The sequence below is a fragment of the Passer montanus genome, unplaced genomic scaffold, assembly GCF_014805655.1.
Source record: "Passer montanus isolate IOZ18808 unplaced genomic scaffold, ASM1480565v1 scaffold147, whole genome shotgun sequence".
NCBI lineage: Eukaryota > Metazoa > Chordata > Aves > Passeriformes > Passeridae > Passer > Passer montanus.
The window spans coordinates 787,147-814,359 of NW_024361718.1; the positions used below are offsets into that span (position 1 = coordinate 787,147).

The window sequence follows — 27,213 nt, forward strand, 5'->3', positions numbered from 1 at the left end:
TCTACATTTGAAGGGTGAGTAGTAATTGCAAAAGGGACAGGAGGCAGGAAATCATTACTGAACCTAACACTGTTCTAATCCTCAGTCTGTTGATATATCTTCAAAAGAAAAATGACCACTTAATCATAATAATTCTTCTTACAGGGCTTCTGAGCTTACACTCAGTGAAGCCACTGCCTCATTTTATCAAAAAAAAATAGTACAATCCATTTTTGTGAAAACACTGACTTACATTACTGAAAATGTAATGCTAAATAAAAGAAAACCAAAATTCAACATTTCATTATTGTGAGGAATGGCATTTTCATCACCTGTCCAATCCACAGATGATCCTTACAAAGACCTTAGCAGCAAAATTTCCCCATTTCCATTGTTCAGCTGGGAGCAGCATCACTGCTAGCAGTGACACTTGGCAAAATGTCTGAGAACACCTAACAGAGATTCAAGTAATTGTCTTATCCCTACATTTTAAGGTGACACTTTAAAGGAAGCAAGTTTTTGAACCCCAATAAACACCAGCTGAGACAATTAATTAAGAGCTGTGCTCTTGCAGCAGGGCCAGGCCCACCAGGACAAAACCACTGCACAGAAACTCTTTGCTTTCCCAGGGCACCGACAAAATCAGGCAAAAACCCTTCTCTGTCTCTGATACACTGCAAAGGCAAAGCTTAATTCCATCAAGGGCACACTGGCTCCATCGATTGGATTATTCATTTGGTGTAATGGACTTTGCTTTCTTCCTGCAGCCTTCTCAAAACAAGAACAAAATGAAGACAAATCAGCCCTCACTCAAGGCTGGCAGTCTATAGATATTTATGGATTTCTGAGCCCTGCAGTAAAACAGGAGGGAGGCATTCCCCAAGGATGTTTTCCTCTGCAGTCCTGTTACCTTCCCAGCAGCTGCCCAGCACAGGGACACACCAAGGAAAGGCTGCAGCCACCCCTCCCCTTCAGCTCCATCACTGACCCAGTCTCCAGCTTTGCCTTCCCCAGCACAGGAGCCACTTTGACACCAGAGCCCAGAACAATCCCTGTTTGATCCTCCAAGCAAAGGCCTAATTGCCACTTTCCGAGGGAGCACCACCAGCGTAATTCCAGTTTGCCACTGGGACAGCTGACGTAGCTTCCATGGATCACAAAGATCACTTCCCCCATCGTTACACTCTGCCCATTACGTTGCAGGCCTGGCCTCATCTTTTTCTCACACAATGAATGAGCTGATTATGCCAACAAACTCAAACTACTATGAATGAGATTACAGGTTTATCAACTGCCCCATAAAATGGCAACACTTTCCATCACTTATTAATTCACAGAGAGGGGTTGACTCACTGTATTGCATCACTGCATTCAGATCAAGGAAAAACTTGGGGCACAACACGTTATGGAGAAAGTTGGCCTGTGATAACCTCTTTGCAAAGAGGGAAAGAATAACAGAAAGATGCTGGGCCAGGTTTTCCTTTGACACATTGTAGTTGTAATTGAGGTAACTACAATGAACAAACACTAGTCCTGTGCAGAATAGGTACAAAATAATTTCACACCCATTTATTACTCTGTTATTTAAATCTGAGGTACAAGAGCAGAATGTATGTCTGTGGTCAGTACACCCTGCCTGCATGTATTTAATGTCTTACAGGGAAAAGGGATTTCAGCTTGCATGAAAATAGCCTCCTTTCTAAGCAATGCACCTGCTGAGGTAAGAAAATTGTTGAGAGGAAGATGATGTCCTGGGTAATCACATAAATAAATCAGCACTGACTCCAGAAAATCTCTGATGCTGCCTAATAGAAAAAGCAGAAGACACTCACTCACTTTCTGCCTTTCCTGGCCTTACTTTAAAGCACTGCCTGTAACCCAGAGAGAATCTTTTTGCAAGCCATTTAGAATTCTCAAAGGGCCAGGTATCTCTCTTTTTTTTGAAGCTTTATGGGGAAAATGCATCATGCAATATCTCTCTAGTTCTCCACAAGTAACTGAACAAAGCCAAAGTAAATCAGCAAGTGGCACGACATGCAAGAACCCAGAAACAAAATGAGCAATGAAATTGGACTTATCACAGAGAAAAATCTGAGCCATTCATTTGAGATGCTTATGTTTGGGTAACCTTTGGAAGAATGTTTGCTGTTCCATTATACAAACAATGGAAATATTAGATAAGGAAAAGAAGCACTATTGCCAAGAAAGCTCCACGAACCCCTTCCAAATCACGAAACACGGAGATGTGATTTTATGGAAATATAACATGCTGCCTGCAGCAGGAGTGTCAAAGGTACAGAGCCATTCCTGCCAACCCCAGTGGGCCCAGGGAGTGCAGTTCAGGAGCCCCTGGGGCAGCACATCTGCCTGGCACTGGCCCACGGACACATCGGCACACAGGAGCCAAATTCAACCTCCCTAAGGCCAAGCTTCCAGCTGGGCCAGGCCTGTTGAGCAGGACTGAGACAGCCCCCCGTGCCAAAGCAAACCTGCCACGAGTTATTCACACACGGCCATCCCTCCTCCATCTGTTCCAGCCTTTCCCAGCCTGCCAGGCGCCCCGTGGCAATGGCGCTCCCTGGGACTGGGGACAGGCCCCACTGCCAGAGCAGAGCTGCAAAGGGCCACCAACAGGACCCAGGGCTTGTCCCTGTGCAGGGAAGGGACAGGAGGAGTCCCTGGGTGCCACTGGAGAAGCTGCAGAAGGGTGTGCACACTCTGTGCTGCCCGCTCTTCCCACAGTCAGGGACTCCTCCAGCTCCCCCAGAGATAAAGGCAGAGAATTATGTAATTATTTGGGTGGGAAAGGACCTTTAAACCTTGTCCAGTCCAGCCCCTGCAGAAAGCAAGGACACCTTCAGCTAGACCAGGTTGCTCAGAGCCCCATCCAACCTGGAGTTAAACATTTCCAGGGGTAGGACATCCCCTACCCCTGTGGGCAGCCTGATCCAGCGTTTCACCACCCTCATTGTATGAAATTCCCTCTTAATACCTAATCTATATCAACCCTCCTTCAGTTTAAATCCATTACCCCTTCTCCTAGCACAACAGGTCCTGCTAAAACATTTTTCCCTAACTTTCATACAGGCCTCCTGCAAATACTGGGAGACTGCAATGGCCTCTCCCTGGGGTCTTCTCTTCCCCAGGGAGAACAAACCCAGCTGGGACACACATGAGGGGTCCTGCAACTGCAACTTCCAAATGAAGGAGCATCCAGGACCCCCTTTCCTTCCTAGCCAATCCCTCACGGACAGAGCCAGTCCCTTTGCCAAGCACAGGTCCCTGGGAGCCTGTTGGGGCACTTGGGGACAGCCAGGGCCCACTGATGGCACCACAGGAAAATGCCAAGCTATCAAAGTTCTCACCAGCTTAGCCACACCTGGCACTGCATGAACAGCCAGATGAAATATGAGTTTAAAGTTCCTCCATGGGGTTTTTCCATGTGAGGTAGGAAAAAGCCCTGTGAGGCCTCAGCCCTGCCCGTGCTGAGGGGATTTTTCATGGCCAGGGCTGTTTTCATTGTTCAAAGCAAACCTTCCATGTGGGGAGAACATGTACAGATAAGGGCTGGATGTGGGCTTGGAGCTTGGCTGCTGCCTAGGGAGGTGGCAAATGGGCCTGAACTGCAAGAGATGTTTTGACACCACAAATAAAGATGAGGAATTAGGCAGTGTGGTGACCCGGAGAGAAGATGAGCAGGTCTGCTCCTACAAGGCTTTTAAGGTGCTGCTTTGAAGGCTTCCAAAGTACTTCAGATCAACATCACAAAGAAACTCTTCAAATTTACTTTCAGACAGCTGGCAACGTTCCTTTTAAAGAGATTTTAAAAATCATTCAAATATTATCCATCCTAACTTAAATGTAATGTAAGAAGATCTTGAACTTATGGATAATATTTAATGATTTATACATGACCAAGTGTATATTTTTAACAATGAAAATGATGCTATCACCAATTTCTTTACATTTGTGGTTTGTTTTGACAGTGTGTTAAAATAAAGCTCAGTCTCTGACAGTCATAGAATCAATTACTTTATATTTCTATTTTAAACTTCTATTTGTCTGAATCAAGTATTTTTCATTACTTTCCCAATTTCCTTTCCAATTTCTTTGCATCTCTTTAGCTGATTGAACACAGTGGTGCACCTGACTGCAATTCAGTGTGAACCAGCAAGAGCAGCTTCCAAACAGACTATTAAGTTATTAAAGGTGCATTTTTATAGAAGCAAGTGTGGGGAACCAAAACTAACAAGTATTAAAAGCAGCTGGTTAATTTTGTTGCATTCAATCTTTCTTCATCTTCTACCTCATCGTTAAAATTGTGAAAGGCTTTTTAGATTGCAATAATGAAAAATAAACACACCTCCCAGCTGGCCCAATTGATTCTCAGCATATCCCCCACACAACAAACACAACTTGAAAAGAGAGAACTTCTCTGGTAGCTCAGCTAAGGGCAGTTGTGATGATTAAAAGTCAACTTCTACAGTAGAAACATTATCAGTTAACTGTGAATTGATATTGTGTCTTTCCAAAAACCTTTTCATGGTATCCTGAAACCTACAGAAAAAAAATCACAAAATGCAGCTGAAATGTTCTCCCTCAGTGCACTCTACCAGCCATTACTAGAACATTAACCAGTTCTGTATCCAGTAAATATCAACAGAAACACTTCTGTTGTGCTGTACCATCGTCACCAACATGTAACACCTTCTGGAGTGCATATTTGGGGTGTGGTTGCACAGATACCACCATGGAAAGGTTCTTCCTTCATATAAAAATTTAAGAAGTTTCACTATACTGTGCTGGGGAATGGCCCCAAGGCTGCCAGAGCTCCAGGAAACTTTGGACAATGATATCAGGGATCCACAGAGTGGGATTGTTGGGGTGCCTGTGCAGGGCCAGGGGTTGGATCAATGATCCTTGTGGATCCCTTCCCACTCAGGGTATTCATCATCTTACACACAGTGAATTCCTCACTTTTTACATCCACTGGAAATTGCAGCATCCAAGTATTTTAAGCAAGAAATCAGGGAATTTAATTCACTGACATAGTCCTATAAGAAATAAACATTTTTAGAAGGGAAAGTAGATGAAAAAGTTGCTGTAAATTGGAGGGCACTATATAAAATTGTGGGTAAATATAGTTAAGTATTGAAGAGAGTGGATTCCAGTCTCATTTGGTATTCATCCAACTAATTCATCCCATTTTACCAGCTGTCCTTTACAAGGTATCACTGATGCTCCAGTGGGCCTTGGAGACTCCAATTGCATGGAAAATTTTACAACTGTCAGCACAGCTCTGCCCAAGGGGGGATTCAGCATTGTTTTGCAAAGTGGCAGGGCTAGACCCTGCCTATATTTCTGGGATAATGAAAGTGAAACCAATCTGAACATAAATATTTTTAAAGCAAATTCAAGTCGACACATATGTCTGTTTATCCTGTAAATGATTTCCATAGATTTTTGGGAGTTTCTTTTCATGAGCACTTAAATGGGAGCTTTTCATTATAATATAATCACTTTAGGGCAGGAAATCCCTCAGGCATAACTGAGAGCTGGGATCTCCACTGCATCTATAGCTAAAGGAGCAATCAAAGAAAATTTAAAGGAGAGACTGAAGTCTTGTAACCCATAATAATATTATTAATTCATTCAGCATGCAAATATTATTCTACTCAACATTCAGCAGACTTCCCCAGCTCCATGCTGAATTGAGACAGGGGTTCACTGGGAAACGATCCTCACAGCAGCGTCAATGACATCCGAGTTACAAATATGATGTCTTAACTTGAGAAGTTCAGGGCCTTTAAAACAGTCTCAAAAAGCACTTCTAAGTGTGATTGATCCTACCAATCCATAGGTGAGACATCAAATATTAACATGGGAAATGAACTGAGTCAGCTCTGAGCTCATGACTTCTTGCTTTCTAAATAAACCATTAAATTCAGTTTAGGCCACATTTTACAAAATTATCATGTCCCTGCTGCCAGAAAACACTTTTTTTTCCCTCTGTTCAGGTACCTGTTTCAGCCCTTATTCCACAAAATTACAAGGACTTGATGCAGATAAATTCTGGAAGATCTTACAAGGCAAGGAAGAACCAAGTTCTACAGTCAGGTCCTTTTTAGTGTTTCACAGTCACTCAAGACTCCTGCACAGCCATTTGGTTTCTTCAAAGTACCCTGCACTAATTCTTATTTCATATCTCCTATAAAGCCATGTAAGATGTGCAGCACACCAAAGTATGAAAAACAAAAGAAGTTCAGTGAACTGTGCTTCACCAAAAATGATGCCTGGTTGGAAAAGTGATTTTCAGGCACTATAGCAAATTGAGTGTTTTCACAAAGGTATTCAATGAGGAATCCACAGTTTGCTGCAGGTACTAAAGGATAAAGCTAAGTATGTCAATAATTAATTTTCAAATCATGTCTGCTTGATGTTAGAATCCATTTCCACATAAGAAATTATTATGGTTTTTTTCCTCTAAGAATAATCATGTCTCCAAGAATATCCTCTTCACTGAGCTTGGAATCAAGAAAAACAATGGCTTGAGATGTAGAGCTAAATATAAGTTTATGTTTGCCATAAGCCTTAAAAGTTTCTCTGTGATGGATACTTTCTCTCCAGTGAAACTTTCCAGAGTTCAACAAGACATATTTCAGAGAATTTTTCCAAGCAAAACAATTAAAAATAAGATGTAAGCTTTGTGTGACTGGGAATTCCTATTATGTGATCTACTTGAAAATTAAAACCCAGCAGAGCCTTCACAATTCCAAGGCTATGCTGATTGCCATTTGAAGCTGGAAAGGTTTTTCCCTAATGCACAAGTGATGAAGTACACGTAATGCTTGGAGGAAAGTTACCTTATCTGCAGTATCAGATATAGATTACTGCTGGAGTCAGTGTGCCACGCTGCTGGATCCATACACTCTGTTCCAACATGAGGAATTGAGTTTCCCTGATGTCATAAATTGAACACATAATGCAATTAACATCTCCTTTGAAGTTCACATTGACCAGGTAACCACTAGAATGATTTGGCAGAACTTGACTGAAGTCACCGCCATGAGCTCGGCTCAGACAGAGACTTCAGCTCTGACTCTCTGCAAATGTGGAATTCTTGAGGCTGAGACATTGATAGCTGCTCCTTTGGGACCCCTCAGCTGGGGTAATTTATGGCATCACACTACAGTTGACATGTTTATGATCACACCAGTAATTCCAGACTTTGAGGCATTTAAACACTGGAGGTAACTAAATGATTAATTTTGGAAAGAAGAGAATGGAATGAAGCCAAGACTTCTATCTTCATGGAAAAGAAAAGAACTTGAAATGAACATCTTGGCTACTTTACAAGACTGCAGAAACATTATAGACTGAAAGACTGTGTAATTTCCAAAAGTGTTAATACTCCTTGGAGATGAAAATACAGAGACAAAAATAGAATTCTTAGAATTAAGCAGAATTTTACTTGCACTTAAAGAGAAAGAAAATTGTATGAGGAAGGAGAAACATTGCACCATTGTCAATGCTTTATGGGGTGCTATTTGGTTTGAGCATTGAAAACCAGACTAATAAATGATCAAGTAGAAGTCTCTAAAAAGACTTAGAAAGAGAGATACTGGAAAGTTATCATTGGTAGTATTAAACATAAGAAAGTATGGAGCTTAGTTTTACACACAACAGAAGTGCAATCACTAAAAACATCGATACAATCACAGACTGATGATTTAAGCAAAATTATCTGTGGTAATATAATAAGTGAAGATTAGTTACTTATCTATAAATATAAAAAACATTGATCTGCACAGTAACATAGTGTGCATCTCAGAAGGTCATTTCATACTCTCAAGATGTCCAAATACCTAGAAGCTGCTTCAAAGCCACTATTTTGCACCTTCTTACCCCCAAGAGCACAGAGATTCAAGTCTCTTTGCAATGCTCAAAACACATGCTGTTTTTGTGTGTTATTTTAAGGAAGAATTACTGCATTTAGCTGTTAAAACAAGAAGCACTCCTTTCACCCTCATGCCAGCTTTAGCCATAGCTGGACTGGTTTGTCTTCTTTCTTAGAAGACTCTTGTTTTATAATAATGGTAGCACCATGAGAATTCCGTTCAGGTAAGAATCAAAACCTCTTTTTTCACTGCTCTGGAGAGCATTTCTACAAAGTCCCCTAGTTCCCCTAAGTGAAGTGAGAAGTGCTTACCTTCTGTTGGTGATGTCTTCAGATGTCTGCAGAGCCCCTCTGTTTCCCCATAAGTCTCTTTAATTTTTACTACTGCTTCTGTCCCTCGGAGTTCCATGAGGGAGCGCAGTTCCTGCAGTGTGCACCCAAACTCTCCTGCATGGTTGGCCTCATTTCTTTGGTTCTTGGAATAAAAATCGCTATTTGTCATGTCACCCATCGTGGCTGGTTATATTGCTCCACTCGTTGTAGTCGATACAATCTTAAAACTGTTTAAAAATTGGAGGAGAGGAATCTCGAATTCCAAATCGGAGAAATTAAAAAGAATCCCGCGTGTGTCCGGCGAGCGACGTGGAGGATGCCCCTGGCGTGGAGGGTGTCCCTGACAGGCTGGAGGTCACAGAACGGCTGCTCTCAAGGCTGCAGACCAGCTCCACTCCATTCACCATTTCCCATTATGTTGCACCCAAGCTGTAGAATCTACATGGTCATTTCTTCCTCTGGACCTTTGGGAGCAAGCAGAAAGGACTCATTACAAGGTGGGACACCTTGATGGTGTCAAACAAGCTGTGGCATCTCAGAGGAGCAGCGCAGCACCACGGTGGGGTGTCCTGGAGGTGCTGCAGGTCGGCAGCATCCACCCCAGGACAACACTGCTCTGCCTTAGATAAAGCTCTCCACGGCTCGAGCACCAATAGCAGCGCTGAGTCCAAAGAGCAGCCGCTAAATGAGATGAGTCATGAATATTAATTAGCGAGCGATTAGGCCGGCGTGCAGGATGCACCCTCAGTACGTGCTCTGCTCCATACAACCACCCCGGGCTGTCCTCTGCCCAGAAAAAAGGCTCCCTGATGAGGCTCCGGAGGTAACAACGGGTTAAACACCACCAGTTTTCATAGTGGGTTAAAGCAAAACTGGTTTTTAGCACAAGGGCGGTGAAACTTGGGGGAAAACTATAGAGCCACCGTCACAAATGCAGAATATATTTAAATACGTTACATCTTGCAGCCTTGCAAGCCAGCGTAGCATGGATGCAACGGGATGTCTGTGTTGGAAGAGGCAGAGCCCTTTCCCCTGAGCCCAGCCACCACCAGGCACACACACACAGGATGCTGCTGGGCTCTCTCTTTTTTCTTCCTTTTTCCCTTTTTTATTTTCTTTTTTATGTGCAGCGTTGAACGAGTCCCATTTGGACCATCTGGGAGACAGTTGATTACTTGCTAAAGCCAGCCTTTAAAACCTGTTTCCCCTTCCGATATTCTAATGAAGTTGGTTTAAATACTGCTGAAACCAGCTATTATATTTGGCACGCAGAGTTTTAACAGAGATTAAAGGTTTCTTTTTTGCCTCAAGCGGGTTAGTGTGAGTGCACTGTCTAATCTAGAGGTCTCAGAATCGTTTTCATAATAAAAAAGATCTTCCAAAGGGCACCCCAGCAGCCTAATAACTGACCAACCTGTCACAGGCAAAGGTCACACATTGAACTTTCTAGGCACAGCAATTCCCAGTGGAAATTATATATAAATGCCCAGATAAAGCACATCAAGAGGAGCCCAGTGCCTTTCAAGTCTCAGTTTTATATTTGTGCAACAATTTTAATCTCCCACCCAGCTACAGCTGATGTAACACGTAGGGTTTGCTATTTCCACTCTCTAAGGACATTGCCATTGCTATGCAGCGACAAAGATCAGCCCTGTGTGAGCACTAATTTGGATTTACCTTGCTCAATTAACAAAACTGAACCTCTACCAGCCCTCTCCTTTACAGCTTCAAACCTCAACATTCCTTTGATTCATGTGGAGGAAAAAGTTAAAGGAAAAAAAAAGAAAAAAAAAAGGAAATTCAAGTTTCACTATGATATTACAGCCCAAAATTCAAATACCAGCCAACTGCTACACATTTCTTCCACCCATCCTATTTACTGATGTATCTTCTAGTGCTAAGAACTTCTGCCACCCTCAATTTCACATATTGCTTCTCACATTCACGAGATGAGAATTTCAGCACAAAATGTTTCTACAGGAAACAACGAAGAGAAACTCGAAGTAACAATTAAAAAGGGGTTTTATTTGCCAATCAGGAGATGGTGAACCACACTCTGCTCTCCACGGCTGCATCCTGGGCACTGCTCAGCCTCAATCCATCCCCATAATGCCTATGTACAGCAGGAAGAAAAGGCCTTACTCACACTATTGCTTTGCCTTTTTGTAAACACGATGGATCAGTATTCCAAACAGAAATAGCATCAGCCTGCAGCATTATTTGGGGAAAAAAATTGCAGGCCAGAAATGTCACAGATGCCCAGTGAAACAGGTTTCATCCCAGGAGGCAGCACAGGGCTCCTCCTTCCTACCAGCAGCATCCCAGGCTCTGCCTGCTGCCAACCACAGCAAAATCCAGATTGAGATCTGATTGTCAGAAAGGCTACAGTGATGATAAGGAATAGCTGAAATAACAGGCTGCTCTTTACTTCCAGTGGTTAAAAAAAAAAGCAATAAAGTCTGTTCCTAAGTGCAGTTAGGGTTTTGAAAGCTGGCTATCTCAAACAGCCATGATTTTAAGAGAAAAGAAGATGGAAAAAACATTGCTCTAATAAAAAAAATCTCTTTAAATGTTGCTTCAAAATAATAAAATTGCTCTTAAACTATTCCATAATACCACAGAGAAAAGACAATTTTGAGTGCTTTTTGAAGAGAACCATCTACCAATTTAATTTCTAATGCAAAGGGTACTAAACAGAGCATCAAAAACATTTTCTCCATGATCTTTCTGCAGGATGTGTCTTCTCCTCTCAATCAAAGCATTTCTTTAGGCTCCCTGTGCTATAAATTAATATATTTTCTTCCATTCTTAGAAATTCATTGTCATTTGTCAGCCACAGTGCTGACAAGACAGTGCTGTTGCTTTTCAGCATGAGTCATTTGCCTGCTTAATTTTTAATTTCACCTCCAATTAAATATTAACCAATAAACAACAAATATGAAGTTTACACTTCCTTCAGAGCTTCAAAACCAAATCACTGGCAGACTGTGCTGCTCATGACTCACCTAATGCTGTGCCACCAGGGAAACACCACCTCATGCTTCTGAGAGGCAGATGGAGAAACGCAGCAGGCACAGAGCGTGACTGACATTATTCCCTGCTAATGCAGCTCCCCAATCCCCTGGAACAGGATCCTCGGGCTCCATCCCATCCCAAAATCTCTCCTAGACAAAGCCCAGGCCCCTGGCCAGGCTGGCAGAACTGACATGCAACCACCTCATCCCTCCTAAGTGCTGAATATTGAATATTTCTGCACCAAAGAATAGAAAAGTTGTGGCTGGCACATAGCAATATTCCCATCATGGGGCTTTGCATCTCCAAAATACATCCAGTTACCACAAATGGGAGAATTAAGAGTCTCATCCACAAGAAATCCAATTATTACACTGGGTTTGGGCAGGGTTTTTTTGTTTGCTGGTTTTCTGGGTGGTGTTGTTTTTGTCTGCTGGTTTTTTTGGGTGGAGGTGAGGGAAGGGACTATTTTACAAAAAACCTCACAATACTGATATTTTCAAGATGTTCTACATATTGATGTTTTCAAGATGTCCTAAGTGAACTACCAAGAAAGGCTGATTAAAGGAGGTGATACCAGCACATTTTTTAATCAAAATTATCTAATATCCTAATGAGCCAATAAATAAAGTGAGATGGATTTCTGGGTGCTGCTTTCACTGCTCTATCCATGGTGGGCTTCAGTGGTTTTAATTCACAACAAAAATCTTCCTGGAACATAAAGAGGCACCAGTCCCAATCCCTGAGAGACCAGGGTTTGCTTTCCACACCATCCCAGAACAGGGTCACCTCCTCCTCCTCCCAGTCCTCCAGATCTGGTCTCATCATTCCCTGTGAGAACAACTTCTAGGGAAAACCTCCCTCCTCAGACACATTCAACAAAAGAGAAATAAAAACTCCAGTAAATTAATTTCACACACAACAGTAGTTCGTTTTCCCAGACAAAAGCAGTCACTTTTAATGAAGGTTATTTGGTTTTGCTTATTCTTCCCAAAACTCCTGATACTAGAAAACTGAGTAAAAGAAGTCCCAAAGTGCAGTTTGAAAACAACAGACTGCTGTGGAGCAGAGATAAAATCCCAGCCCACTTAGATACAACCCATGTAACAAAAGACTTCACACTCAGAACACCTGAGGAAAAAAACTCACCATCCTTATTTTCCTCATTAAAAAGTCAGAATATCAGTCTGTTCCTTGGTCTGGAATCTTTCAAAGATGGATTTTTGTTGTACAAATGCAATATAAACTTGAGCTGGCTGTTTGGTTGGATTTTTTTTTCTAGAGTTGCTGTGTCTGGGGGAAGAGGCTTCCAGTCCTGTAGAGCCCAAGTCAAATATTTTTAATCTCCTAGCTGCTTAGAGGAAATGCATGCCAATTAAAACAGAAGCAATTTGGATGAGCTAACTGCAGGCCTGCTGGGAAAACTATTCTTTGATTTCCCTAATCAGGAAAAGTCTCATCTTGGAAGCTTGTAAATATTTTCACAGTGTGTTAGAATGTAGATATCATCCCCAAGTATTCTGACATCTGATTTCATTCAGGCTTCTCCTGGCAGGAAAGTTAACATCAACGTCATGAACCAGATTTCACCAGAGCAGAATCCCAAGACTTGCATTTCACTGTCCTTAAAGTCTGGACAAATAATGGGTTCACCATGAGTCAAAAGAAAATAAATAAAATGAGGATATAGTCTTAATTTTACTGTACTCTCTAAACTGTCACCTGAGATTTTGGTAACCCTGATTTCAGAGCTTGCTGTGCTGCTCCTGTTTGAGTTTGCAGCAAATTCAAAATTTGCTGTTTGAATTACAGGTTAAAGGATGATCCCCTCTCAGCACAGCCCAGGCTCTGCTCACTCCTCGTGCAGCTGGAAGGTGGCACACACAGCTGGTGCTCCAGGAATTAAACTCAGGGAATCAGCAGTTCCCACCCCTCCATAGGGAGCCTCTCTGCCCCACTTGGACTTTGCTTGGCTAGAAATAAAATTCCAGCTGAGCCCTACAGACAACCCCCAAGTAAGCGGGGGAAAGCAGTGAAATGTCACATTTCAGTGAGTACAAGGTGCATAACCAGATTCTTCTGTATTCACTGATACCATTCCTTAACAAAGCAGGACTGGAAGCAAATTGAAGGGAATTTTCCCTGGAGTCTGAGCAAAATCATCTGAGATGTTTTGAGACTACAGTTCCTGGGAGCAGCAGGGCAACAACTGATTGCAGAGGATGAAAACCTCACAGCAGACCTCTGCAAGGGGAAAAGAGTCGAGAAGGAAAGCCATAACCTGCTCTGTAGAGGCCTGCAGATATGTGAAATAAATCAGGTGTGGCCCAGCTGTGGCATCTCTGCATGGCAAAGCCAAAATGTCCATCCCTTTGTGAACACAATCTTCATGGAGCAGAATGAGGAAAGGATTCTCTATCCAGCAGCTAAAAAAGCTGATTAAATGCACCCAGCAATGCCTAAACTCACGTTGTCTTAAAAAAAAACAACCACCATGCTGACTTTGAAGCTCAATTATCAGAAATGCACAAGATGCAGAAGGAGCTAAGGAAAAACACCATCTGAATAAAAGCTGGTTGGCACCTCACAAAGCGTGACATTTTGTTTAATACCAGAAAGCCAAGAGCAGACAGAGAATTTGAACTTTGTCGCTGAAGTGTTCTCTGAAAATATTCCTGACTTCATTCCTACATTTCCTCACAAATATCAAGTTGATTTAAATTAATTTGTCCATCTATAAAGAAGCTGTAGCTGCCTAATCCTTGGAAGTGTCCAAGGCCATGTTGGACAGGGCTTGGAGCAACCTGGGATAGTGGAAGATGTCCCTGCCCATGGAAGGAGCTGGAATAAAATGGTCATTAGGGTCATTTCCAGCCCAAAACAGTCTGTGATTCTGTGATCATTCATTCATGATGAGCACACACAGATGAGACATTCATTCAGTTGTTCTTTTCAGACAGAAATATATTTCCCCTGATAATAGCATGACATTAAGACAATTAAGTTAAAGTATTATTTTAAAAATATTGCAAAATGAAAACATTTAAAAAAAAAAAGAAAAATCGCAGGCAACTGCCTGTTACAATCCCTTAACAACTGTTCCAGTCTTTCAGCATGAAACTGAGCCTCCAGTCAGTACCAATTTCTTTATCAGGTAGGATAAATAAAAAATATTTAATGTCTGCTGTAGACACTGTTGAATATTGGAAGGCAACAAAAACCTTGTCGCAAAAGAGAGATACAAAATATTAAAAAGACATAAAATATCATTAATTTTGGTTCTACAATAAGAATATTTACTTAGGACTTCTACCAAACAGAATCTGGCACAAATGGGCTGACTCTTCTCTTTTCCATGTTGTTCTAGTGTAATGAGGGGAACTGAAATGAGGGTTGTGAATTAAAGTACCTGCAGCCCCTGCTGCAGTGCACAGTTATTCAGCCTACATTTGATCCCAAGCCTTTCCTCTGCTCCTCGTGGAAATGGCTTCAGAAAGCCAAATGAACTCCTGACAGCAACACAACTGCTCTAAGGGAATCAATTCAGGCCCATTAAAGAACAAAATGACTCCATCAGTGACTTCTGGGGGACTGCAGCAGCTCCTGCAGATGAAATCCTTCCTCCCCTGGTGCCAGAACCTCTGTGGGAGCCTTCCCCTCTGCCTGCAGAGGTGGGATCTGCCCTGAAAATGAGATTTTTTTCACTAAAGGCAGTCCTAGCCATCAGTTTTCAGAACTCTCTCTCTGCCCTGCTGGTGTTAACATCAATTTATGGTGTTTTGCTTCCAGTGCTCAAATGAAAGATTATTTTCCATCAGCCATTTATTCTCTTGAGGCTCCAATTGCCCACTGCAAAGCAGGTTTGGGGTTTCTTTCATTCACTGCCTTCCTACACACCACATAGTCCCACTCTTTGGGGTTGTGTTTCTGGCACTGAAAAGACCCATTCTACACCACTTTAAACTTTAAAAAGTTAAATAAACTTTAGAAAATTCATGTTTTTATGTAGAATTGAGTTTATACAACAGTTGTTGCAAGGAGTGACAATTTCCAAACTGTGTTATCAATTTAATCAAAAACACAGCTGGGAAAAAAAAAATAAGGATATTCAGCCTTCAGACACTCAGATAGCATTAAATAAAGCAGATGTGGGGGAAAAAAAATCTAAATTAAATGCTCTAAAAGCAGTAGGTGGTCAAGGAAGGACCATTTCCCAGCAGATTCCTGCACCACTTCCAGAGTGGGGGGAAGAATTTTTTGTAGCAGAAAACACCCAAAAGATGTGATGCTATATCTCAGAGAGATGTTAGAGAGCAGCCCCTCACCATCATCTCCAGGGAAAATATTGAAAATTTCTTCCTTCGGCTGAGATGCCTTTCTTTTCTCCCCCAAAATTATAGTTCTGTCCAGTCATTACAGTTTTGACCCAGGAGACAAGGATAAAAAAATCCTATAAAAGAAGAACCCAAACTCACCAGGCTATAATTCAGATCTTTGTTTCACTAAAAGCAAATTATTGGCACATGAACACTAAAAAGATGAGGCATTCTACATCTGTCCTTCATCTGTGTTTTTCACAGACCACCAGATTTCTTAAATCTAGAATTTGAGTTGCCATGTGACCCTTAGCTGATTATCAGCTTGGTGCACACAATTTCAGGGAGTTCCAGGAGTCTGTGTGCCTAAAATACCTAATTATATCTCATTTTATCAGAAAATTCTCCAGAACTTCTTAAAATAAATATATTTTTCCAGTTCCTTCCAACCTAAAATTCCAACCTAACCTTTTCCTGCTCCATCCTACCTAAAATTTTTTGGCTTTTGTTCAGCCTCAGAGTTTGGGTCCTAATTATTACTTTGGTTAGTCTATTACTAATTATTTTATTATGAAAAAATTAAATGGCCTCTCTAATCTTCATACCTTGAGACTAATCCAAATATTTAATACTTTGGTAGAAATTGCCATTTCACCTGATTGGTCACATCCATCTTGACCTCTTTTCACATTTCTTTCTCATATTTTCTAACAATACTTTACAAGGACTTTCAATCCTAAAAATTGAGATTAATGAAGATAATCTCACCTATATTTGAACCATCCCTCAGGCTTTTAATCAATAAACTGCAATTTCATTTCATGACTCCTCTGTGCTCCCAGCTCTACCTTGGGGACTGCATCAACCCACACCTGGTTTGAGAGTTGGGAAATTGGACTTGAAATATTTCCAGTCCTGGACAGGACTTTGTCATGAGAGCAAACTCACAGACTTAAAGAGGCCTGGACTTGATTACTTCTAAAATAAACTAGAGATAAATGGAAGCATTTTTCTGCTTTCTTAGGAGCATGAGGATGTGCACTTATTAATGTGAAATAGAATTTTGATGGATTGATTTTACTAAAAAGTTGACAGGTATCATGTTTGCCATAAATATGGATCTATGGGATAACAGAGAGAATAAAAACCTAGGGAAATCCATAACTGGCTAGCTGTAGAGAAATTCATTTTGTTGTGACATGATCTGAGCTCTGGAGGTTAAAGCACCTTTCCACTTTTAACATCCATGCTATTGTAGCATGATCAGTGTTGACACTCATATCCCTGAGAAAGAAACTCCAATTTCTACATAACAACCCAAGGGAGACCATTAAGGGAAAAGGAAAAAAAAAAAAAAAGCAAGGAAAAAAGAGAAAAAACAAACCCTGGCCTTGTTCTGGTGTTCTCTCTGTCCTTCTGTCAGCATCCATCACATAAATCAGCAGCCATTAGCAGGGAAAAGAACTGACTGACTACTGCTGTCTATAAAAGTCAAGAAAATCTAAGCAGCTCTAACAGACCTTGAGCCAAAAGACAGGAGACCGCAGCAGAGCCCCACAGAAATGGAATCAGATTGCTGTGTTTAGCCAAAAATGCCATCATTTCAGTGTTATAAATGCAAAGTCTTTTGTCTACGGGAGGCTTCAAGACCGATTGCAGAAAAATCCAATTTTCCAGGTGTGTGATTGCTCAGCAGGTGAAATGCTGAGCATCAAACAGATCATGAGAAACAGCTGGTCCAGGAGAAAAAAACTAAAAAAAGAAGAAAAAAGAAGAAGGAAAAAAACAGCCCCCTAAACAAACTAAACCAACTTCCCCTCCAGTCTAAATTTGCAGACCTCTCTTCTGCCACCTTGGTTTCACTGTCTGAGGTATTTTATTATAATATTAATTAAAGATATAAAGACATGAAGCCAAATACTGAAGCTTTTAGTGCAGCACCATTGGTTGTTAATGAGATCCAGAAAATGGAGCTTCCATGCAAAATAAGTGCAGGCAGGAAAATAAAAGAGGAAAAAAACAAAATATAGAAGTAAATAATTCGGTTGTTAAAAAAACCCCAAACAATATATAGTTACTTAATGGCTGACTAGACATATATACAAGTGAAATTGGAAGAGACACATTTTTCACTTGCACCATTCCCATAAAGGTTGAAAATCAAACTGCAGGCTATCATCTGCTTTTCTGAACACATATCTACATTTTCTTTTTGTTAACAGTGAAAAGAACTTCTGCACCTTTTTCTTAAAAAAATCCTTACATAAGGCTGGGCTATTTTATTTTTGGGATGGGATGCAGTTCTCTAAAATGAGAATAGAGAGACCAAATTATAACTAACAGGGACCATCTCAGAAAGATTTTTGTTGCCACCTGCACATTTGATGGCAGGAGATCATTTTAGTTAAGCAAGGGCATAATCCCAAGCCTATCCTGCTGTGTGCCTGCACACTACAGAGCATTCCTGCCCCACCTCACCTATTTATCAGGATTCAGAAGCAGGTGAAAGTATAACCAGTTTAAAATCAAGCTTTAATAGGTTATAAACTCCTAAAATAAACTACCAGTAGTTTGCCACCAGCAGTACTCAGAGTAGAGTTCAGCTCCTATAAAACTTGGCATCTCTTCAAATCTCCTTTATGCCACTGAACTCTCAGACCATCATTATGCAAGGGCCAGAGGTAAAGAAAAATCACTTTTTAGCTCTGCTCCATCTTATGGAAAATAAGTTATATGGTAGAAGAAAAAAGCTTTTTTCCCCTCAAAAGATAAATTTGTTTCAAGCATATTCTGTTAAATCTTTTTTGCTTAAAAAAATTCATCTAAATATTTTTTACTATCACAGTTTTATAAGTTTTTCTTATAAACCAACCCATCTTTGCTACTAAGGAGAGATCCAAACCTGGCCAGCTTTGAACTGCAACTCCACGTCCTCAGCCATGAGCCTGCAGGTAACAGAAATCTAGAACAATAAATTGCAACTGAAGTGATGATTTGGGCAGAATTTCTTTGCAGTTTTGCAGAGAGTGGAAGAGGGACAACATCCAGCTTCTCTGTCCCCAGCTGAAATGAAATAAGAAGCTCCAGCCCTCCCCAGCTGGCTGATTTCTCTCACCTGCCAGGAAAACCACGGGTGATTCTGATTCCCTTTGATCAGGGGAGAAGAAGGGGAAGCCTTCAGATAGGATGGAACCCAACAGCCCCCTTTGCATTTTTAATTGCTAAGAAAATCCAATATAAACATAAAATATAAACATATTTTCTCCCCAGTGATTCAGAAGATCTGCCCTGTAAGGCAAGAAGAGCAGAGTGGCTAGAGAGGTGAGTCTGTACCATGAAAAGCCGTGTGAAAGGAGGAGAGGGAAAAAATCCATCCCTGCAGGACCTGGGTGTACAATGGGAACTGGCAGCCAAGGTCACTCCTGAGAAAGAGAGCAGCCAAAAAGGAGGTTTTAAATCTCAGTGGGCATTAGCTGAAAGACACACAGCCATGTTCTGCAGAGCTTTTAAATAGGACATGCACAAAGGATTCCAAGGAGATGGCTATCAGGCAGTCCTATCAAAACACCAATTTTTTTTGCCTAGGTTATTGTCATCCATGGAGCATCACGAAATCATTTTGGAGCAGAAATGAATAAATACAATCTGACAGAAATCACAGCCAGGCCCTGCATAAATACCTGACCAAAATGGCCTTGCCAGCACCATCTGAGGTGGATGAGGAACATTTGAGAGCCCCCAAGCAGAAGGAAGGAGGGGAGAGGGCCCTGCCCAGGAGCTGCCAGTGACACTTGCAGAGGGCACTGGGCACCGTGGGACTTCAGCTCCTCTCCCTGGCACCAGCTCACACCACCTGGCCCTCGGGAAGGCACTTTGGGGACAGGCATATGCAGGCAGAACTGGCACATTAATGCTAAAAACTGGCTCATTAAACCTAAACATCCAACAGGAAGAATAAAAAAAATAACAATAAAAGAGTTTGGGAAGAGAAATTTCCAAAGCCAAGTGTTCTCTGCATTCAGCTTGAGGGAAAGCATCAATTTTAGCAGAGGGAAAATAAAATAAAAAACCCATTCTTCCCTCAAAAATGTACATGAGTACAGACATTACTCTCTTTCTGCTTCACAGAAGCAACATTTGGAAAACGACTTAACCTTTCTATTTTTATCTGGGTGCATTCAAATTACCAATAATGTACAACATGCTGTAACAAAACCACTGATGTAGGGTATAATTTTCCCTCAAGCACATTATCCTAGCTGGTGGCTCAGAAAAATAAGCTGATAAAACAGCAGCAGACATCAATTGATGGATAAAAAGCGATCACAGCTATGTAGAATGTTGCTGCCCAACCTTAAAATCATACAATTAGCCAAAAAATACAAGCTGTAGGACAGGACATACCAACAACCATGCATTAGCTACGGGGTCATCCCAAAAATCCTCCTACAAACACATTTTTAGGCAGACCAGCAGATTATCGCCTCATAATTTAGCTATTAACACACAGATTTATTTTAAAGCCATCATCATGCCTGGTACTTTTATTAAATATCTTCTTCCCTGTCAAGTTCAATCGGGATCTCATCCTAACCATGATGAGCTTTTAATTTTCTGTGCTATTAATAGCAACTTAAAAATAAAATGTTCTCTTTTGAAGCTGTAAAGCTGTAACTTTCTTTAGGAGCTGCAAGGGGGAAGAGAGATTAATCTTCCTACTCTGCATCTCTTAAGCTACATTAGTTATCTGCATATATGGGAAAAAACCCAGGAGAACAAGGAAGAAACAGGAATTTTCTCTAAGAATCCCTTAATATAACTCCCTGTAAGAATTTGACATGGTTGCAGCACAGAAATTAAGAATTACCAATATACAAGGAATAAATAATCACCAGGTAGGTTCTGAATCCTTCTCAGTGACCCTTGTGCCCATCACTAAGAGATAACAGATTAATGAATGACATAATTAGCTGCAAGATGCACAGAGTCCTGTCCAGCAAAGCCCTTCAGCAGGTTCTCAAATTTCAGCGCGACTGGGGTCCTCATTAATTGCCCAGCAAATGAAGAAAGATGGGAAGCTGGAGATGAGGCTCATGGCCCTCTGTGACCATCTGACACACGGATCAGATGCTTCCAGCTGCTCTTCCTCAGCTGCCTCCTCCCAGCAAGGGCAGAAGGGAAGGTACAAAGCTGTTCCAAGCCCTCTCTGGGTCCGTAGGAACAAAATTAATGCAGAGTGTTGTACATTCCCTTTCAGCATCCTGCTGCAGTGCTGCTTGCTCTTCCAAGGAATGACACAAGGAAGGTCAGAACCACAGAGCCCCAGCAGCTGCAGAAAAGCCCAGAGAAGACTCTGGGGAGAGCTCAGAGCCCCTTCCAGTGTCTAAAGGGGCTCCAGGAGAGCTGGAGAGGGACTGGGGACGAGGGATGGAGGGACAGGACAAGGGGGAAAGGCCTTAAGCTGGAGGAGAGCAGACTTAGGTTGGATTTAGGAAGGAATTCTCCCCTAAATAGGGAGGTGAGGCCCTGGCACAGGGTGCCCAGAGCAGCTGTGGCTGCCCCTGGATCCCTGGCAGTGCCCAAAGCCAGACTGGACAGGGCTTGGAGCAGCCTGGGACAGTGGGAGGTGTCCCTGCCCATGGCAGGGGTGGAATGAGAGGGTCTTTAATGTCCCTTTCCACCCAAATCGTTCTGGATTTGCTGCTTCCGTGACCTTGGGACACAACCGAGGCCCTGGGCTGCTTTGGGATGTATTTTCTGTCAGTGCCTCGATGCTTGTGACCTCTCTTTTAGGATATGGGCCTTGCCACAGCTATCGAGGCCTATCTTTATCTAAAGATTGGAACACTGAAGTGTGTTTTAATGAGGGATAAACTGAGACCATCTGGATGTCTCAGCTGCTACAGAGCATGATTGTTTGCTGATTTTAACCATGGCTCTTGCAGAGAACATAGACCTGTGTTGCACAAAGTGCACGAGCTCAGCTTGATTTCTCCTTGTAATCAAATGTGTTGATCTAAAATCTGTTTCCAGCAAATTACTTGTCTGTTTTGGGAACAGCTCCCTCCTCATCTCTTCAGCACGGTGATGGGGATAAGCAGAGACCATTGAGTGGAAAAGGTATTTTTGTGAGGGGCTGACAGTGAGTGCTCCCAGTGAAATCTTCCATTTTGGAACACGACCACCATTTACTCACAAACTACATACAAGGTGCCAGCTCAAATTAAAATCTGGAATTTTCTTTTCTTTTTTGTTTTTGTTCAAGGGTTTGGTTTCTTTGTATTGTTGTTGGGTTTGTTTGTTGATTTTTTTTTTCTTTACAGAGATTTGTTGCAAAAAATTGGTAATTAATTGGTCCCATTTGAATGATGGTGGCACGGGGACATTCTGCATTTCTTCATGCACATATTTCAATGGTTAAGTGTTCTGAGTACTGGATAACCATGTTGCAATTAAGCTGCAATAGATCATTTGTTGATCCTGTATGTATCCTGCAAGATAAATAATGAGTTTATTTGGGAAGGTAAAGTAAGAAACTACTCAAAACCACCAAAAAATTAATGGTGAGCAAAAGAAACTGTGAAAATAATTCTGCAGATTAATTATTATAATATTGCTTAGACTGCTGAGGTTTCTGTGAATTCTCAAATTAAATAGAACCAATAGGGGATCAAATCCAAATTCCCCATGTTCCCACTGATTTTTTCCATGTCAGAAACATCCAAATTCTAAAACCTCCAGCAAACTTCACATTTACTTTTCAGGAGACCAGGCTTGGGTCTGGAAGTGGGGATGGAGTGAATGTGTAGTGACTTCCACCCAAACACCTCAGCCAACAGGCAGCATTAACAATTTGAGATTAGAACATTCTGTTTCAATTAGTTTAAGTGCTGTTAATTATGCATTCACCAGGAATGACACCTGTGACTTCAAATTCCAAGCAGATCTGAAAATTAAAAGACTAAAAGCAACAAGTGTTCTTGTAAGAAGAGCTACTCTAGGGATTCTGAGATCAGAAGTAATTTAGCATATTTTAGCATGAGTTTTTCACCCTTTTTTAATCTAAATAAAGTTTCTGAAAAAGAAATTTCTATCTGTTGGTTTTACTTCTCAAAAAGTGATCCAACACAGAATGTTCTGGCTTTTGACTATAAGGTGATTGATTATTTGAAGATGAAATCCTATCCTGTGTCCTTTTCCTATCAGAGTATCAATAAATGCCTAAAAGAGAATTTCTGGCAGAGGTAGAAATTTCTTGAGATGAAATTTCATCTTGAGATTCTTGGGAGAAATACCCCCCAAAACACCAAGATAAGCTAACTTCTCCCATTTATTAGGATCCATCTGGTACCAGGAGACATTGCTTTATTGACTTGTTGGGCTCAAAACCCTTTCAAGGACAACACATAAATACCTACAAAGATTGCTTTATTGACTTGTTGGGCTTCCCACTTCTAAACCCAAATGGTTTGGATCATTTGAATTCATGTCACACATCACCAATGGCCATCCCAGATGTGCTGGAAAGCCACATCCTTCCCTCTGATACCAGGCCCACAAATATTTCACACTAAAGGATTCCCAAATAAATTAATTCTGGCATTAGAGATGTGGAGGCATCCAATGGACCAATAAAATTAAATCTCTCCCTCTACAGGCAGAAGTGATAATGAGGAATTACCAAATTCTCCAAAGATCCAGGAGAGTGCTGAACATGCCTAAAATAGCCAAAGTTACGAACCATAATATTATTAACCTGAACTATTGTTTGTCATATCTGTGCCTTGGAGTGTTCAAGGTGTGCCAAGTTTTAAAACAAGTTTTAAACACTGGGATTTCCATTATTATTCTGTTTGAATCAAACCCCCTGCATTGACATAACACCTGAAATGTGCAAGTAAACAAAAGACAAAATCCAGTTGTTTCCAAGGTTTTCACACCCATCAACTCCTACATATTTCCTAGAGAAGCAAACTCACACCTCCTGCAACAGCTTTGGTTTTTTGTTATGTTTTGTGAGCCCATCTGAAATAATTCAGACGTCAGAGAATTGAAATTACCATGCTTCTAATAACTTTCAGCAATCTCCCAATCTGTTATAATCAGAAATCTTATAGAGAAAGCACCCCCACAACATCTCCAGAATAAAAGGGCATTGTCAAATCTTTGCATGCTGAACTGCAACCCCCAAAAAATAAAAAACAAGCTTATCTCAGAAAATTAAGCAAAACTGATCAAAGCATAGCCCACGTCTCTGATTTGCATGCACCTAACCCACATGCTATCACAAAATGCAGATCCAGCCCACTCCTGATGGCAGTGAGCAACTCTGCCAGGTTGGGGATTAAAAAACAAGATCCCATCTCTTGCTTCAGCCTGTCTCAATCTGGTGCTCCCCATGTAAATCAATGCAGGTTTTTTAGCATTTTAAATCAAGACAAGTTTTGTTCACAGATGCTCCTGTGATTATTGTTTTGCCTTCTTTGAAAATGAACAGAAAACACTTCCTCAGATGTGTTCCTTAATAACCTTATGTTTATCTTTCTTTTTGTCCCTTCTTGCAAGAACAAAACTTCCCAAGTTCTAGCACAGCCATTTTAAAAAGGACTTAGATGCCCACTGTCAAAAATGATTTGTGGAAATAGAACAAGTGGAACAGACCCTTCCCATCCCTGTAAAAGCAGCTCCAGTGACCTTGAGGAAAATAGACAAATAGGAAAAGCTCACAGGTGTCATATAAACCCCTTTAACTTCTCCTGGAAGCTGCAGTTGCTGGGTGTCACCCTGAGACTGCCAAGAGCATGTACACCTCATTTGGAGGGGCTGATGCCTTCATGGGACTACCAAAAACCAGAGGCCAGACAAAAATAACAGCATAAAAAGGAGTTATATTTATTGAAGGGCCATCAGGTACATTTTGGGCTATGCCCAAAATGGATGACAGGTCACTCTTTTATAAGTTTGGTCCATTTGCACATTCGGGGTGAATCTGCCCATTCCAGCCCCAGGTAATGAAGTCATTGACCCCAGGTTTGCTCCCCCAAGTCCCTTTTGTTCCCATCTCTGGGGCCTGAGGCAGTGAGGTGTCCTTGACCGCCAGGCCTGGAGAGGAATTGTTGTGTCTGCCCAAACTGGGAAAGCTGCAGCTGCCCCTGTGTGTGGGGTTTGGAGTTCTGCACTAAAGAGCTGCAGGAGTACAAATAAATGGAAAATATACAAAAATTACAAAAGCTAAGATGCTAAGGCATCGTGGAAGCACTCTTGTGACCCTGTGTATGCTCAGGCTGTGCATTTCCATCCCAGTCAGGACACAGGCAAAGCTCTGTGTGTGCGTTTGCTCCCGTTCAGCTGCTGCTCTGCTTGACCTGATCTGCCACTGGCGAGCACAGGCAGCAGAGTTTATTTGCTGAATCTATTTACCCCACTGTCAGTCAAGATGTAGGATGATGCTTAAACAGGGAACAGTCAGATTAATATAATTGAGCTGCAGCTCGGAGCAGCCAGGGAGCCGAGCTGGAATGGCAAAGCGCTTATTCCCTTCTGATTAAAACCTCCCCAGGGTTGTATCAGTGTAAAGACACCAAACCAGGGATGCACAGGGGAGCCAGGGATGGGAGCCTTTCCTTTTGGGAACAGCTCACCAGCTTGAGAGGAAAGAACATGGATCACGGGGAGATAAGTTGCCATTTTAATTGCATAAGGAGCACTGGTGGATTTGTCATTCCTTGTGACAGAGTTTTCTCCCCAGAGTCACATCCTGAGCACAGCTCTGTTGCTATTGTGTTAGACATTTCATGCACCAGGGTGACAGCCCAGCACACAGATCCAGAGAGCCTCGTAAACAGCCTGTTTTTGTTGACTCCAGGGATAGATGTCTCTCTGCTCTTCCACAACAGAGCAGGAAGACCCTGTCCAAACACAAAAATCAGTGGCTGAAAAGGAGCTCAAGTCTTCAGCACCATCAGACTAACTAAAAACCACAGAGTTTTTTGTGCTGGCAGTGTTATTTCCAGCACAGGGGAAAACAGACAGGCAGCTTGCAGGTGGCATCCTCCTGCAGGGACCAACATTGCTGGCACAGATGGCACAGGAAAAAGGGGAGTGATGCTGGTGGTAAATCCATTTGCTGAAGTCTTTATGACCCTTTGCACTCAGACTCTTTAGTACCTCAGCACTACAGATCCCAAAGTTGCAAGGACTTATCCTGACTCACAAGTTGTAAGGAAAGTAACACAGAGAGTGAGGCTCTTATGGTGGCAGAGGGCTCCTCAAGGCCTGGCACCACAGCTGTGGCTGTGTCTGGGAGCAGAATGTCCCCAGGGAGAAGTGCTGTGCTGCAGCTGGAGCTGCACCACACCAGCATCCCACAGCTGGAACCACTGACTCGGTGTCACCACTGACTCGGTGCAGTGATTTCAGTCATTTCAGTGACATTTGCCCTAGAAATGAGCCCTCCAACTCCAGCTGAAGCACACAGGAGCCACCAGTGGCACAGCACACAGGAACTATTTCTGTATTTGTGCACAGCTGATCTTTGCCTTTTCTCTAGCCTAGATTTTGATTTCCCCTAAGTGATCAGTGTTGGCCTAATTCTACTCCCATTTACATCAGTCGAAGCTTCACCATCAACTTCAAAGAAAATGGATTTAACCCAATATAGTTCATTTTGATAAATTCTCCTTTAAGAGAGAAGGACCTCTGCTTCTCCAGCAGAGGATAAGATGATGTATTTTTACACCAGGCTTCAGAGCCAGATGACTTTGCTGTGTCCTACATTCACATTTTGGGTTGGAGCAGCACTGCAGCTCACAGCAGCTCAGCTCTGGCTGTGTCTCAGCTCTGGAGCCCAGGCAGGAGATTTCTCTGGGAGAAAACAGAGCAGAAGCCCCAGTGCAGGTTCACACTCAGCACACACAGGGCTGGAAAGCTTCCAGCCTCGGCAGGAGCACTTTGAGGCCAAAGGCTCAGACTAAATCCAGTCAGACACGAGACCTGCACAGACCCAGGGCTGCTCCCCACTATTGATCTGCCTCTAATGCACCAAATGCCTTGCTGATGGACACACATTGCAAACTCCACTTCTACCTCTTATCTCTAGCATCTTTGCATTTCCCATCCCTTCCTAAATGATTCACTCAGCATAACTGGTCTTCACAACCTTCTGTGTCTTATCCCCATATTCCTACTTCAATTGCATAAATTTGGATTTAGACTTTTTGGATTATAGCCCTGGAGCTATGCCTGCCTCTTACAGGAACCTGACTCCAATTGTTAAAAATTCCCTCCCAGAATGAACCTTCCAAGACATTTTGTTTAACATTGCATTAACCAGCAACTTCTTATCAAGAAAATTTCCCTTGTAAATAGGATTCTGTAGCAAATTATCTGACACATTAGGCATAGGAACTTTAGTCCAACTTAGGTACCAGCAAATCCACTATCAGGATAAAATATTGAAAAGGAACACTACAAAAACAACCTTTCAAATAAGGCTCAAAACTCAAAATCAGAGCACTTGTCTAGCAGGAACAGCAGTGGTTCAGGCTTTTCAGCTTTTACAGAGGGAAGGACTGCTGCAAAAGGTATCTCTGCAAACACCACAATGGCAGGGAAAGGAGCTGCACTGAAGGATTTCAGGAGGAATTTCTTCACAGAAAGGGTGATTAGATATTGGAA

General features: G+C 42.0%; 1 protein-coding gene across 16 annotated transcripts in view; it reads right to left on the bottom strand.

Moving 5' to 3' along the window:
• The window catches only part of ATP2B2 (ATPase plasma membrane Ca2+ transporting 2), a 396,338-nt gene that overhangs the window by 159,035 nt on the left and 210,090 nt on the right, over positions 1 to 27,213 (bottom strand). For 10 of the 16 annotated variants that reach the window (XM_039701003.1, XM_039700999.1, XM_039700991.1 and 7 more), the window contains one exon: positions 8,189 to 8,673. In XM_039701003.1, coding sequence (XP_039556937.1) covers positions 8,189 to 8,387 — 199 coding nt within the window. In that variant the 5' untranslated portion in view covers positions 8,388 to 8,673. Of the gene's footprint in view, positions 1 to 8,188; positions 8,674 to 27,213 lie in introns of those variants that run through there. The other 6 variants (XM_039700998.1, XM_039701009.1, XM_039701004.1 and 3 more) reach the window with 1 other exon arrangement.